Genomic DNA, 16,975 nt, shown 5'->3' with positions numbered 1-16,975 from the left:
ACAAACCACATTGCTAAAATAATCTTACATAAACCATTTAAACCTGATAGTGATTGGGAAATGAGGTATTTTCCACAAGCAGAGAAAACTCACCTTCTCTCCGATATTATTTCATAGATGTCCCGAATGTCTTGCCCTGAAGACTCCATGGAACCATAAAAAGCCAACTGGCTTTCTTGGTTTGCAAAATCCACCTAAACAAAAAAAAAAGAAATCTATCATTAATTTCCCTGCACAGAATAGATCTACTATAGTCTGTTATAGTCTACAGAAATGGCCGCAGTGCCAGAGGCATGATCACAGATAGAAGTCTGCAGATTGCGCGGCTGCAGGACGCTCAGGCGTCAGTAACATTAGTCCTGCATCATACACAATTATTAGCTCATGATCAGTACTAGCACTACTTGTGGGCACTTCATTAGGCAATGAGGCATTCTTCAATTACACTTAAATCTTCATAATCAATATAAAGAAAAACTACAGTTGCATGAAAAATACTAATGTTTGCTTTCTGTACTAAGGGAGCTCTACACGGCACCAGTGATGGAAGCAGCTACCATATCACCATTAGTTCGCCACAAGAAGACATAACAGGAGGAAGGACAGAACTATAGGGAAAGTGGAAATGGGATGGTATAGGCAGGGGTTCCAGACACTGAGAATGTATAACGGCAGTGTGTGTGAGCCTATACATAGTGTGGGGACTGCTAGATCAAAAGATCCAGCACATTTCACTGACCAAGCACAGAAAGGTAAAGAGAAAAACCATGACACCCAGGACAGAAGTTGGATCATCTTCTCCCCAGCACATGATCAGGGTTACCTTTAGTGTAGAGCATTAACTGCTTACCAGTAACAAGAGGTTTAAAGAAATGACAACAAGATGCTCAGAGACACAAGACCGGCGCTCCGCTACTAAATGCTTCACGTCAGCCTAAAGGCTCTGGGAAAGCTGAGCTTATTCAGCAGCTTTCCAGCAATCCCCTGCCGTGGGCTTAACAATATTAAAACTTGCTAGAAAATCCTACTAATTTCAGGATTTAAATTTTGATGCACTTATTAAGGTGGTCTCTGCACACCTTAACGACATTCCCACCAATCTTCCTCCCCTTGGTCTCTTTTACAGCTGCTTGGGCAAATTCAATCTCATTGTAGAGAATCAGGGCCATGCCTTTAAAGCGATCATACACCACCTGTCAGGGAAAAAAAACAAAAACAAGGAAACATAAGAGCCGCGTCCACTGGGGACTTGGTAAAAGATCAGCGTTCATCTCGTCTCGTTTCAATGTGGATTCTGATTTAATGGCCATCTCGTATCCCACGCAGTAAAATGGAATCCATTATTGACTTGATGATGAGAGGTCTAAATTTGCTAAAGTTTTGTCTCCGGGGCTAAAGGTTGAGCTGTGGAGCTCTTTAAGATATGCAATGTATTCCATCTAAATCCTTAGTGGTTATTGTTACTGGTAAGACAGCTGTGGGCTTGTAGAGAGGTGTGAATGAATATGTGGATGTACAATGTATACTGCACCCTCTCCACAAACTGCTGTCAGGGACAAGCGAAGCTCACACAGTACTGGCAATACAGATGGTGCAGGCTCTGATCCCGGATGTGGACTATTACATGACCATTACAAATACGGTCAGACCAGCGCATTACAGCTCACAATTTAGGGTTGTCTTCTGATTAAAAGGAAATGATGTCTGACAATATATGTAATTGTAATTAAAAGGATGAAAGGACAGGAAAGAATATAAGAAGATGCAGGATTAACACGGACATCAGCATCGAAAGTGTGTTGTGTAACGTACCTTAAGCACAGGTCCATAGCGGCTAAAATGGCGAGTTAAATACTGCTCTGTGACACTGGAGGACAGGCCGTCTATCCACACGCAGTTGGTGGGCATACTTTTCCCAAAGCCGAGCTGTGAATGATAAATATGGCGAAATGTAAGACTTACAAGGCGTGTACATATCTAAATATCTCACGTGTAAAGCTCCATGGAATAAATGGCGCTATAATAATAAATAATAATAATAAATGGAGGAGTGCTGTCATCACGATGGACCCTTTCTATTCCGGCCTCTTATGCTGCGATTACAGGTACTTCCATCGTTTACTGAACAGCGTTTCACTTTCTCATCCCTGTCCTCCTCACCTGTCACCCATGTCCAGCACCATGCGCACCCCCGCAGGAACCTCGCACACCTAGACACCCACACACTCTGACTCTATCCTACCAATGTGTTCTATATCCTCACTCCACGACACAGACAGCCCCACTGCTTTCTACAATGCCACTCTTGCATCAGCTATTGACACGGTCGCCCCTGTCATGCATAGCCGAGTGTGACGTATCAATAGACAACCCTGGCACAATAACATCACTAAAAAGCTTCGGCAAGTATCCAGAATTGCAGAACGGTGTTGGAAGAAAACGCATTCACAAGATGATTTCACTGCACTCAAACAAGCAACACTGGCAATCAAATCAGCTCTCACATCTGCTAAACCCTCGTATCTTCCTTATCCCACAACCCCAACACTTAACTCCCTCCTCCGCCCCCCACTGCCCCCTCCGAGTGTTCCCTAATTGTTGCCGAGGACTTTGCCACGCACTTCAATAATAATATAGACCAAACAAGGCAAGTCTTTGTTGTCCAACCACCACAACCCCTTTGTATGCCAGACCAATGCCCAAACCCCATAACTTCACTCTCCAAAATCTCTGAAGGGGAGCTTGCTCATCTTCTCTCCAAATCACACCTCACCACTTGTGCACTTGACCCCATCCCACCTCCTCCCCAACCTCACCACCACACTAATCCCATCCCTAACCCATCTCTTCAACCTTTCACTAACTTCTGGCACCTTCCCTTCTGCCTTCAAACATGCAACAATCATACCTATCCTCAAAAAGCCATCCCTTGACCCAAGCGCTATGTCCAGCTATTGCCCCATATCTTTGCTCCCATTTGCTTCCAAACTCCTTGAGCAGCACGTCCATGCTGAACTTTCCTCTCACTTTGCATCTAACGCTCTCTTCGACAACCTACAATCTGGCTTCCGTCCGCACCATTCCACTGAGACTGCCCTGACCAAAATTACTAACGACTTACAGCCAAAGCAAACAGACAATTCTCTATACTCCTCCTTCTAGACCTGTCCTCTGCCTTAGACACAGTTGACCACTGCCTCCTATTACAGATCCTCTCTTCCTTTGGGGTCAAAGACCTTGCCCTATCTTGGATCTCCTCGTACCTTGCCAACCGCACATTTAGCGTTTCCTACTCCCATACTACCTCTTCATCTCGCCCCCTCTCTGTTGGGAGTCCCCCAAGGCTCTGTCCTAGGACCCTTACTCTTCTCAATCTATACACTCGGCCTGGGACAACTCATAAGGTCCTATGGCTTCCAATACCATCTATATGCCGGACACTCAGATCTACCTCTCTGGCCCAGATGTCACCTCTCTGCTCTCCAGAATCCCAGAGTGCCTATCAGCCATATCCTCCTCCTTCTCCTCTCGCTTCCTCAAGCTCAATGTGGACAAATCTGAACTCATTATCTTTCCTCCATCATGCATATCTTCCCTACCTGATCTATCTATCAAAACAAATGAAATCACACTTTCCCCTGTCCCCAGAATCCGCTGCCTCGGAGTAACCCTTGACTCTGCCCTGTCCTTCAAACCGCACATTGATGCTCTCGCCACCTCCAGCTCAAAAATATTTCCAGAATCCGTCCTTTCCTCAACCCACACTCTACCAAAATGCTCGTGCATGCCCTCATCATCTCCCGCCTCGACTACTGCAACATCCTCCTCTGTGGCCTCCTGCTAACACCCTTGCACCTCTCCAGTCCATCCTTAACTCTGCTGCCAACTAATTAATCTCTCTCCTCGCTACACTCCTGCTTCACCTCTTTGCAAATCCCTTCATTGGCTCCCAATTTCCCAGCGTATCCAGTTTAAATTACTAACACTGACCTACAAAGCCATCCATAACCTGTCTCCTCCCGTATATTTCCACACTAATCTATCAATATCTTCACTCAAGTAATCTCCGGTCCTCCCAAGACCTCCACGCTTATTCGCTCCTCACTCAATCGCCTCCAAGACTTCTCCCAAATATCACCCATCCTCTGGAATTCAGTGCCCCAACACATCCGGTTATCCACTACTTTTGGATCCTTCAAAAGAAACCTGAAAACCCCCCTCTTCAAGGAAGCTTACAGCCTGTAAAGGCCACACGGCCACCTCAACACCATTGGAGCTAATGCAACCCTCGACCTACTGTCTCCTTCCCCATAATCCTGTAGAATGTAAGCCCGCAAGGGCAGGGTCCTCTTCCCTCTGTACCAGTCTGTCATTGTTAGTTTTGTTTACTGTAAGTGATATTTGTATTTTGATGTAACCCCTTCTCATGTACAGCACCATGGAATTAATGGTGCTATATAAATAATAATAATAATAATAACAAATAACAGGAGGCGCCATACTGACGGGTTCGTACATGGCCCATATTGTCGCACGGCCCAACTACTGGGGCTGGTTTTATTTCTGGGGTGGGACACCAATTCACTCTAAACTGTATACCTTCAGCCGGTTGTTTCCCAGGTACTCTCCATCCATCTTCTTAATGGCTTTACAGACGCTTGTGATATCGCAGTACTGCAGGAAGGCATACTGAGGGACACCGTTCACCTTCTTAACGTCGATATCCTGGACAGCAGAGGAGAAGAATACAAGTAAGATCAATAGGGCAGAAGTGGCGTGAAAGCACAACCAGCCATGTGTGCCACAAAAGCCGGATTACTAACACACGGGCACGCGTAGGAAACAACACAGAACAAGATCAGGGCTCCCAATACTAATCTGGAACATCAGCCGCCCTCATCTACAACAGATCGTAGGATTTCCTGAGATCACACATGTCATGCACATTACGATGAGAACAAATTAAATAATCACGTGTAAATCGATTATGAGGAAAACCCCTCATCTACAGCCCAAAACAGCGCAATGACGCTACAAAACATGAGAAAATAAAGGAGTTGTCAGAAGCCGCCGATGAGCACCTACCACGATCTCCCCAAATCTCTGGAACACGTTGTGTAGATCCAGGTGGGTGGTGGTTTTCTCCAAGTTACCGATGAAGAGAGTCCTGGTGGCCTTGGGGTGAAACTCATCTATTCGCTCATCAAGAGGCCGGAACTCATTCTCACTTTCTGTTTCTGGAAGAAACACAGGACAGGCTTGTGAATTCTCTGTCAGTGAACACAGATTATATTTCAAAAACAGAGAAAAGCAAATTCGGCACTGCTGCACCACCGTGGTCTCGTGAACAAGTCTGCAGAGACCATTCACACACTATACTAACGCCACACACCCCAAGGAACTGGTGCGCAGTCCTGTATGAATATAGAGTCCAATGGCACAGTAAAAGAAAAAAGGAAGGCACTCACCGTTACCAAAAGTGGAAGTCTTTTTTTCATGGATAAAAAAAAGCATAGGCTCGGGAGTAATGCAGAGAATACGGACAACGGCCGTTTCGCGCTCATGAGGTAACGTGTTTAGGACCAACTGAAGAGCGAAACGGCCGTTGTCCGCACTCTCTGCATCACTCCCGAGCCTATGCTTATTTATCCATGAAATAAAGACTTCCACTTTTGGTAACGGTGAGTGCCTTCCTTTTTTCTTTTACTGTGACAGATTATATTTCCGCACCCACGTTGATTCATTCATGGATGTGACAACGTACCTGGTCCTACCCATGCGGTTACTTCTATCTGCATGCCAAAGAAGAGTTTGCCTTTTGATGCGTTAAGTGCTTTTTCTTGATCTTCCTGCTGCCTGAAAAAGACCAGACCGTATCGCTCCTCGGATACACCGTGTATCTGCACTGAAGTGACTTTACCGTACTTCTTAAACTCGTGAAAAAGTCCATCTTTAAGGCTTGAATCTAGAGACAAAAGATAAATCTTCATGGATTTTCATAACTTAGGGAAAAGGTCAGTGCTAGGATTCATCCGAGACCTGTGGACATAATGGACTTTTCCACATACTCTACCTGTCGAGCGCACAGGGAGATTCTGAACTTTGATGCCAAAACTCTTGCGAGGTTCATCTTTATCCATAGGTAAGATTGGCTGGGAAGGAGGTGCGGGGACAGCTGCAGACTGCACGGATCTGGCCGGAGACTCATCACTGGAGGTGCTGCTGGAATCACTGCTGTAATAACACAACCTCCGTCAGTGCCACCACCCTCACACCGACCATCACATACACACATCTACAGAAGACACCTGAGATGATAAAGAGCATCTATCGCCAATGTTAGGGTTAATGACTTGTCATTAGTCCGATACTTTCTGGTCTGAAGGGTCAAAGTCCGGAGCTGCAGTGAAGGGTCACGGTATGTAGTAGACCTGATCTACCTAAAGAGGGGAGTACGAGGTTGATACCCCAATAGAATATTTGGCAGTACTCATCCTGTTATAAAAATAGTAAGGAAAGCAGCGGTGTAAGAAACTAATAAAAAATTATATATTTAGCGCATAGGACATAGAAAAACAATGAAGAAAATCCAGAGAATCACAGCGGCTGTGATGTCATTTTCAGGAGTTTTTTAAGCAGAAATTGAGCTGAAACACCCAAGTTTCAGGGATGAGGACTTGGAGAGTTTCCGCTCAGTTTCAGCTCCAAAAAGTCTTTAAAAACCTCATTATTTACACGCCCTAGAAGAGACAGATCATTTGATTCATGCTGACTGAATAATGGACAGAAGAATCATAGCTTGTATTCAATTACAAACTAGAAAAGTTTATTAAATACTATTGTATCACAAAAATCTAGGGAATAAAAAAAAAAAAGACAAGTAACGGACAAGGAAATTGCTAAAAAGAATCGGGTAAAGTGAGAGAGGAATCAGGACATTTATCTGCGGGATATGGAGAGCGAGAGAAACACACATGAACGGTCTCTCGCCGTGCGTGCAGAGAGACCGTCAGCCAGAGGATCGGGGAGGGTAGAAGCCGCCGGGACCGACCTCACTCATCACCTTACCATAACCACGGTCGGCTTTTTATAAATTGTGCCTCTCTGAAGGTGTTAATAACGCAGCCACACTGGGATTCACGCTGTCTATGGTGTGGGAAGCATGACTCGCTCAACAGGTTCCCTTTAAAAATATGTATAGAATTAAGGCTGTGTTCACACGTTGCGGTTTTTTCATGGTTTTTCCCGATAAAAACGCTATAAAACCGCAAAAAAAAAACGCATACAATAAGCATCCCATCATTTAGAATGAATTCTGCATGTTTTGTGCACATGATGCGGTTTTTTTTTTCCGCGAAAAAACCGCATCGCGGCAAAAAACGCAGCATGTTCATTAATTTTCCGTTTTTTTTTTTGCGGATTTCCCACTCCAAAATGCATTGGGAAGTGTCCGGAAAAAAACGCGGCAAAAACGCATCAAAACCGCGGCAAAAACGCATGCGGTTTTCTTGCAGAAAATGTCCGGAATTCTCAGGAATTTTCTGCAAGAAATCCTGAACGTGTGCACATAGCCTAAAAGTTGTGTTTTTTTTGTTTTTTGTTTTTTTTTTACACAGGGTGATTGCCCGATCGATCGATTCTTATAGCTGTGATTGTCGGCGGACTATAAATGTGATGCCGAGAGTAACGTCACGGGTTCTGCACTATTTAAATATGAATAAACTAGAAGGTGGCCCGATTCTAACGCATCGGGTATTCTAGAATATGTATGTATGTATATAGCAGCCACATAGTATATAGCACAGGCCACGACATTCTAGAATACCCGATGAGTTAATACAGGCCACGCAGTATTTAACAGTGGCCACGCAGTATATAACACAGCCCAAACCGTATATAACACTGCCCATGTAGTTTATAGCAGCGATGTAGTATATAGCACAGCTACGTAGTATATAACACTGCCCACGTAGTATATAGCAGCCATGTAGTATATAGCACAGCTACGTAGTATATAACACTGCCCACGTAGTATATAGCAGCCATGTAGTATATAACACAGCCCACACAGTGTATGACATAGCCCACGTAGTATATAGCAGCCATGTAGTATATAACAGCCCACGTTGTATATAACACAGCCCAAACAGTATATAACACAGCCCAAACAGTATATAACACTGCCCACGTAGTTTATAGCAGCGATGTAGTATATAACGCAGCTCACGTAGTATATCACACTGCCCACGTAGTATATAGGAGCCATGTAGTATATAGCACAGCTACGTGGTATATAACGCAGCCCACGTAGTATATAACACTGCCCACGTAGTATATAGCAGCCATGTAGTATATAGCACAGCTATGTAGTATATAACATCCCACGTAGTATTTAGCAGCCATGTAGTAAACAGCACAGCCACATAGTATATAACACTGCCCACGTAGTATATAGTAGCCATGTAGTATATAACACAGCCCACACAGTATATAACACAGCCCACGTAGTATATAGCAGCTATGTAATATATAACGCAGCCCACGTAATATATAGCACAGCCCACGCAGTATATAACACAGCCCACATAGTATTTAGCAGTGTGGGCACCATATCCCTGTTTAAAAAAAAATTAAAATAAAAAAGTTATATACTCACCCTCCAGCATCCAGCGAAGCTCTGTCGAAGCGCGCGCAGATGCCGCCAGCTTCCGTTCCCATGATGCATTGCGAAATTACCCAGATGACGTAGCGGTCTCGTGAGACCACTAAGTCTTCCTGGTAATTTTGCAATGCATTTCTGGGAACAGAAGCTGGCGGCAGCCGCGCGCCTCGGCGGACGACGGAAGGTGAGAACAGCAGGTTTGGTTTTTTTTGTTATTATTTTTAACATTAGATCTTTTTACTATTGATGCTGCAAAGGCAGCATCAATAGTAAAAATTTGGTCACAGGTTTAATAGCAGCGTTAACGGAGTGAGTTACCCGCGGCATAACGCGGTCCGTTATCGCTGCCATTAACCCTGTGTGAGCGCGGACTGGAGGGGAGTATGGATCGGGCGCTGGGCACTGACGGGAGTAGGGAGGGACTAATTCTCGGCCGGGCTGTACCCGTCGCTGATTGGTCTCGCCAGCTGCCTGTCCTGACTGCCGCGACCAATCAGCGACGCGGAATTTCCGTGACGGAAGTTGCAGACAGACAGACAGAAGGACAGACAGAAAGACGGAAGTACCCCTTAGACAATTATATAGTAGATGATTCGACGCTCAATCTGGAGAAAACATAGACTTCAGGCTACCTTCACACTGGTGTTCAGACGTTATGTATTTAGAAACAGACAGAAAAATTAATAACTTAATCGGCTCCGCTGCAAAACTGGTGCAAACATGAGCAGTGAGTAACCCCGGGTCCCGCTAGGCTGTGATACGTAGTCTCGGCTTCACATCAGTCTTGGTCAATAAATTTGATGTCTGGTCCTAAAACTGAAAGATACAGAGAACGTCTGGACACAAGTTCTTCAAATAAAAGAGGAGCGCGAACAATCCACAAGGGGGAGCCCCACATCCACAGCACAGCGGGAGCGAACTAACAGGACTCCCCACCACCCTGATAGTGAACGTCACATCCCAACATATTCCTACACAGTCACAACACTGCAAGAACTGTGCATAAAGCAAAGATCAGTCCTGGTACAAGAACTGTGCATAAAGCAAAGATCAGTCCTGGTGCAAGAACTGTGCATAAAGCAAAGATCAGTCCTGGGGCAAGAACTGTATATAAAGCAAAGATCAGTCCTGGTGCAAGAACTGTATATAAAGCAAAGATCAGTCCTGGTGCAAGAACTGTATATAAAGCAAAGATCAGTCCTGGTACAAGAACTGTATATAAAGCAAAGATCAGTCCTGGTACAAGAACTGTATATAAAGCAAAGATCAGTCCTGGTGCAAGAACTGTGCATAAAGCAAAGATCAGTCCTGGTACAAGAACGGTGTATAAAGCAAAGATCAGTCCTGGTACAAGAACTGTGTATAAAGCAAAGATCAGTCCTGGTACAAGAACTGTATATAAAGCAAAGATCAGTCCTGGTACAAGAACTGTATATAAAGCAAAGATCAGTCCTGGTGCAAGAACTGTATATAAAGCAAAGATCAGTCCTGGTACAAGAACTGTGTATAAAGCAAAGATCAGTCCTGGTGCAAGAACTGTGCATAAAGCAAAGATCAGTCCTGGTACAAGAACTGTGTATAAAGCAAAGATCAGTCCTGGTACAAGAACTGTATATAAAGCAAAGATCAGTCCTGGTACAAGAACTGTATATAAAGCAAAGATCAGTCCTGGTGCAAGAACTGTGCATAAAGCAAAGATCAGTCCTGGTGCAAGAACTGTGCATAAAGCAAAGATCAGTCCTGGTGCAAGAACTGCATATAAAGCAAAGATCAGTCCTGGTGCAAGAACTGTATATAAAGCAAAGATCAGTCCTGGTGCAAGAACTGTATATAAAGCAAAGATCAGTCCTGGGGCAAGAACTGTGCATAAAGCAAAGATCAGTCCTGGTACAAGAACTGTGTATAAAGCAAAGATCAGTCCTGGTGCAAGAACTGTGTATAAAGCAAAGATCAGTCCTGGTGCAAGAACTGTGCATAAAGCAAAGATCAGTCCTGGTACAAGAACTGTATATAAAGCAAAGATCAGTCCTGGTGCAAGAACTGTATATAAAGCAAAGATCAGTCCTGGTGCAAGAACTGTGCATAAAGCAAAGATCAGTCCTGGTGCAAGAACGGTGTATAAAGCAAAGATCAGTCCTGGTGCAATAACTGTGTATAAAGTAAAGATCAGTCCTGGTGCAAGAACAGTGTATAAAGCAAAGATCAGTCCTGGTGCAAGAACTGTGCATAAAGCAAAGATCAGTCCTGGTACAAGAACTGTATATAAAGCAAAGATCAGTCCTGGTGCAATAACTGTATATAAAGCAAAGATCAGTCCTGGTGCAATAACTGTATATAAAGCAAAGATCAGTCCTGGTGCAATAACTGTATATAAAGCAAAGATCAGTCCTGGTGCAAGAACTGTGCATAAAGCAAAGATCAGTCCTGGTGCAAGAACTGTATATAAAGCAAAGATCAGTCCTGGTACAAGAACTGTGTATAAAGCAAAGATCAGTCCTGGTGCAAGAACTGTATATAAAGCAAAGATCAGTCCTGGTACAAGAACTGTGTATAAAGCAAAGATCAGTCCTGGTACAAGAACTGTGCATAAAGCAAAGATCAGTCCTGGTGCAAGAACTGTATATAAAGCAAAGATCAGTCCTGGTACAAGAACTGTGCATAAAGCAAAGATCAGTCCTGGTGCAAGAACTGTATATAAAGCAAAGATCAGTCCTGGTGCAAGAACTGTATATAAAGCAAAGATCAGTCCTGGTGCAAGAACTGTATATAAAGCAAAGATCAGTCCTGGGGCAAGAACTGTGCATAAAGCAAAGATCAGTCCTGGTGCAAGAACTGTGTATAAAGCAAAGATCAGTCCTGGTGCAAGAACTGTGTATAAAGCAAAGATCAGTCCTGGGGCAAGAACTGTGTATAAAGCAAAGATCAGTCCTGGTGCAAGAACTGTGTATAAAGCAAAGATCAGTCCTGGGGCAAGAACTGTGCATAAAGCAAAGATCAGTCCTGGTGCAAGAACAGTATATAAAGCAAAGATCAGTCCTGGTGCAAGAACAGTATATAAAGCAAAGATCAGTCCTGGTGCAAGAACTGTGTATAAAGCAAAGATCAGTCCTGGGGCAAGAACTGTGTATAAAGCAAAGATCAGTCCTGGTGCAAGAACAGTATATAAAGCAAAGATCACAGTCCTGGTGCAATAACTGTGTATAAAGCAAAGATCAGTCCTGGTGCAAGAACTGTGTATAAAGCAAAGATCAGTCCTGGTACAAGAACTGTATATAAAGCAAAGATCACAGTCCTGGTGCAATAACTGTGTATAAAGCAAAGATCAGTCCTGGTGCAAGAACTGTGTATAAAGCAAAGATCAGTCCTGGTACAAGAACTGTATATAAAGCAAAGATCAGTCCTGGTGCAAGAACTGTATATAAAGCAAAGATCAGTCCTGGATAAGAACTCAGAGGTAGAAAGTGTCTGGTTGCTGTTGGAGAGGTCTCCAGTTTTGGATTGGGGTTTTGGATCATTTCTCCCACTATGGCAGTAGAAAAAGGAAATGAAGCATACGATCAGATATGGACGGTGCCTCTTGCACCTTAACATGTCCCTCATCACAAGTACAATGTGATCAGGCAGCCAGGTGCCCCGTATACAACTATATAGAGAAAGGCTTTGGCACAGATGCAAGCCTCAAATATTAATTTGCAAATAAAAAAAAAAATCTTATTTACTATAAAGTGACATCAAGAGGTAAAACCAAAGGACTGTGTGACTGTGGCCGTAACATTATAAAGGAGACGTTGGACGGTATTAGTGTCTCAGTGTCAAGGTCAGCCAACATCTGAGACTTTCCTAGCGAGACGTCACCTTGATTCTAGTGATGGACTTGTAGGTTTTCTGGATCCACATCACGTTTACTTTCCTAGTGTGGTACGTTACCTTTTCGCACATTACCCCTTGAACGCTCAGTGATTAGCCTCAATGTCCCGATTTCTGCGTATTAAGCCTGTTATTACAATCTTTTTCATCCCACCTTTCTAGAGGAAGTGCTTTATTTTTCCATTGAACTAGCTGTCAAAAAAGAAAGTTCTCCTTGTTTTTTCTTGCGTTTTTCTATTCTACAGAATCAGGTTTTGGCACACAAAAAAAGCAGCAAAACCTGATACCTGCATTTTTTCACTATCCATTCATTTCAATGGGTGACAAAAGCTGAAAAAACAGCAGTGCGCGAAAAAAAAATGATGCAAAGCACAAAATATTGACAAAAAAAATCAAGCTGTGTGAATGAGATTTCTGAAATGTCAGACTTAGAAGGTACTGCCAAACGCAGCTGAAAATTGGAGTTAGGCTTCTTTCACACTAGCGTTGGAATCTCCCCGTCGCAATGCGTCAGGCAGAGATTCCGACACTAGCGTTTAACATACTGCACAACGGAGGCAGCGGATGCATTTCTCCGGCGCATCCGCTGCCCCATTGTGAGGTGCGGGGAGGTGGGGGCGAAGTTCCGGCCGCGCATGCGCGGTCTGAAAAAGCGGTCCGTCAGGAGCAAAAACCGTTACATGTAGCGGTTTTTGCTCCCGACGGTCCGCCAAAGCACGACGCATCCGTCGCTCAACGGATGCGACGTGTGGCAATCCGTCGCAAATGCGTCGTCAATACAAGTCTATGGGGAAAAAACGCATCCTGCAAGCACTTTTGCAGTATGCGTTTTTTCTGCAAAACGGCGCATTGTGACGGATTGCAGTTAACGCTAGTGTGAAAGTAGCCTTAGAAACGCTGCGACCCCAGCTAGTGTGACCCCGGCCTCAGACGCTAGTGTGACCCCGGCCTCAGACGCTAGTGTGACCCCGGCCTCAGACGCTAGTGTGACCCCGGCCTCAGACGCTAGTGTGACCCCGGCCTCAGACGCTAGTGTGACCCCGGCCTCAGACGCTAGTGTGACCCCGGCCTCAGACGCTGGTGTGACCCCGGCCTCAGACGCTAGTGTGACCCCGGCCTCAAACGCTAGTGTGACCCCTGCCTCAGACGCTAGTGTGACCCCGGCCTCAGACACTACTGTGACCCTGGTCTCAGACACTACTGTGACCCTGGCCTCAGACACTACTGTGACCCTGGCCTCAGACACTACTGTGACCCTGGCCTCAGACACTAGTGTGACCCCGGCCTCAGACACTAGGGTGACCCCGGCCTCAGACACTACTGTGACCCTGGCCTCAGACACTACTGTGACCCTGGCCTCAGACACTAGGGTGACCCTGGCCTCAGACACTAGGGTGACCCCGGCCTCAGACACTAGTGTGACCCTGGCCTCAGACACTAGTGTGACCCCGGCCCCAGACGCTAGGGTGACCCTGGCCTCAGACAAACAGAATCTGTCACCAACTACAAGAGCAGCAGGATGTCGGGGAAGGCAGAATTTCATCACTAAAATCAGGGTCTCCGTCCCCCATTATCCTGCTCTCAGATGAGGTTTAACAACACTCCCATATATGCAGAAATATGGGGGAAGAGGAAGCGATCCAAGGATAATATTAAAAAAGAGTTCATGTTTATTCAATTATAACAATAAAAACACAACATAAAAAAGCAGAAATGCCATTAAGGGACGAGAGAAGGAAGGGAGAGATTCTGCAGAGGGATAATAAATAGGAATCAAAGAGGGGATAAGTAACAGTACAGTGACCCCCCCCTTCAATAAATGTCAAAATCTCAATGTGTAATGGAATCCACCCAATCACCCCCATGACGTGGCAGAAATGCCCCCAAAGTAAACACTCACTATATTATTACTGATGGACTAAGTGCAGCAATGGCCACTAATGCAATCCTGTCAGCCAGACATCAGCCAGGAATAAGCGTGGATGCTAGGTATTACCTGAAAGTGAAGCTGCCACTAGAAATGTGCTCAGGCATCCCCTCACCCTGACGGGCGCCCCCAGAAGAAGCTGGCTGCGAAACACGTCCCCTCACCCTGACGGGCGCCCCCAGAAGAAGCTGGCTGCGAAACACGTCCCCTCACCCTGACGGGCGCCCCCAGAAGAAGCTGGCTGCGAAACACGTCCCCTCACCCTGACAGGCGCCCCCAGAAGAAGCTGGCTGCGAAACACGTCCCCTCACCCTGACAGGCGCCCCCAGAAGAAGCTGGCTGTGAAACACGTCCCCTCACCCTGACAGGCACCCCCAGAAAAAGCTGGCTGCGAAACACGTCCCCTCACCCTGACGGGCGCCCCCAGAAGAATGATTTCATTCACCCGATTGGTCCTTCACAATATGGGGTGAAGCAGAACATTTTGTAGGGTAATTCAGAGCAGGATGGGTGAGTGACAGGCACAGGTTACTAAGGCTACGTTCACATTTGCGTTGTTGGGCGCAGTGTCGGCGACGCAACCAACAACGCATGTACACAACGCAGCGTTTTGCGACGCATGCGTTGTCATAAGATCCTACAAATCAGGAATTTTGGCGCAGAAAAAACGCTACAAGTAGTGTCCTCTGCACCATGTCTTGTGCATCTATATGACGCATGCGTCGTAAAACGCAGTACAACGCATACCGGCGCATGTCCATGCGCCCCCCATGTTAAAGATAGGGGCACATGACGCATGCGTCGACGACGCTGCACCCAACAACGCAAATGTGAATGTAGCCTAAGTTGTAATGAAGTGAGAGAACACGTCCTCCAATTAATAGGACTGATCACATCTTTTATGGAGGCAAAAAAACAGTAAAAAGATGACAACAAGAGTAAGGCTATGTGCACACGTTCAGGATTTTTTGCGTTTTTTTTTTTTTTTTTTTGGTGGTGTTCTGCTGCAAAAACACTTAAAAAAACAAACACTCACATTAAGCATCCCATCATTTTAATGCATTCCGCAATTTTTGTGCCCATGCTGAATCGTGGAAAAAACGAATTTTGCAGAAAATCTGCAGATTTGCTGCTATATTATTGCAATGGGAACCTCGGGGGGGGGGGAACGCGAAACATCCACGAAAAAAAATGTGAAAAAAATGCGAGCGGATTTCTGCGAACGTAATTAAAGAGGAAGTGGAGGGCACCGCGCATTAGTTGAAAGCACGAGGGCTCACCATGGGCTTGTAAATAAGCAGAACAAAAAAGAAGAGAAGATCTTGCCCACATATATGGGAACACCTCCACGTATAAAATATATATATATAGTTTTATTGGCAGATATCAAAAAGTACACAGAGGACAAAAAAAAACACAAGAGCATATAAAAACACCAAAATTGCAACATGCAACACAAACCTATACAAACATCATGCCCTAGTACAGAGGCAATGACAACCCACATCCAAATTCCCCAAATCAATCGCATTACATAACTGAAGCATCGATGTGTGTATGACCACACGGATATCACAGCACCAATGGGCCCAAAACACCAAGAAAAGAGCCTTTAGGAGAATATTGGCGTAAACAGAAAGAAGTATGTTAAGAGGAAAGGAACTCGGGTGAACAGACCTGATGCTCAAAATTCAAAGGTTCAGGCTGGCGCCATGTATGCGATGGGGAAAAAAGAGAGAGTTGCGGGATAGGTTCCCACGCGTATCACCGCAAAAGTTGCGGCTTCCTTGGGGGGGGGAAAAAAAATTCTTGCGAACGGAGTCCGGATTTGCTCAGGAAAATTCTGCATACGTTCCTGAACGTGGGCACATAGCCTAAAAGGGACACAAAAACGAGGGGGAATGAATAATTGTGCCAAGCCCCACACATCCAACGTAAAATGAAAATGAGGGTTAACCAGTGATGATTGAAGTCACATAATCAATTGTTCCCCGAATTATCAACCTCTGTATCAGGAACTGATGAGGGTCTGACTCCCAGCTGAATGTGGACAGACGGTCCTGTTTGGTGCTGTGACACGGTATCTGTGGGAGTGTTTGCATTTGCTTTGGATGTTGCTGATAGTTCCCGATGCATTTTATCACATTACTAGATGGTGGCCCGATTCTAACGAATCGGGTATTGTAGAATATATATGTATGTATGTATGTATGTATGTATGTATGTATGTATGTATGTATGTATGTATGTATATATGTATATATGTATACAGCAGCCACATAGTATATAGCAAGGGCCACGTAGTATATAGGAGCCATGTAGTATATAGCAGACAAATACTATGTGGCCTGTGCTATATACTATGTGGCTGCTATAAACATACATATTGTAGAATACCCAATGCGTTACTACAGGCCACACAATATATAACAGTGGCCACGCAATATATAACACAGCCACGTACTATATAACACAGCCCACACAGTATATAGCAGCCACGCAGTATATAACACAGGCGA

General features: G+C 44.9%; 1 protein-coding gene across 5 annotated transcripts in view; it reads right to left on the bottom strand.

The window, feature by feature from the left end:
• The window catches only part of SPEN (spen family transcriptional repressor), a 76,541-nt gene that overhangs the window by 13,967 nt on the left and 45,599 nt on the right, over positions 1-16,975 (bottom strand). For 2 of the 5 annotated variants that reach the window (XM_069742665.1, XM_069742668.1), the window contains 7 exons: positions 6,074-6,234; positions 5,765-5,965; positions 5,086-5,237; positions 4,600-4,725; positions 1,813-1,926; positions 1,080-1,193; positions 94-194 (listed from right to left, as the gene is read on the bottom strand). In XM_069742665.1, the coding sequence (XP_069598766.1) occupies positions 94-194; positions 1,080-1,193; positions 1,813-1,926; positions 4,600-4,725; positions 5,086-5,237; positions 5,765-5,965; positions 6,074-6,234 (969 nt within the window). The remainder of the gene's footprint in view (positions 1-93; positions 195-1,079; positions 1,194-1,812; positions 1,927-4,599; positions 4,726-5,085; positions 5,238-5,764; positions 5,966-6,073; positions 6,235-16,975) is intronic. The other 3 variants (XM_069742667.1, XM_069742670.1, XM_069742666.1) reach the window with 2 other exon arrangements.

The sequence above is a fragment of the Ranitomeya imitator genome, chromosome 10, assembly GCF_032444005.1.
Source record: "Ranitomeya imitator isolate aRanImi1 chromosome 10, aRanImi1.pri, whole genome shotgun sequence".
In the NCBI taxonomy this organism is placed as follows: domain Eukaryota; kingdom Metazoa; phylum Chordata; class Amphibia; order Anura; family Dendrobatidae; genus Ranitomeya; species Ranitomeya imitator.
The sequence above is the reverse complement of the archived record's forward strand: the minus strand, read 5'-3'. Positions and strand labels throughout refer to the sequence as shown.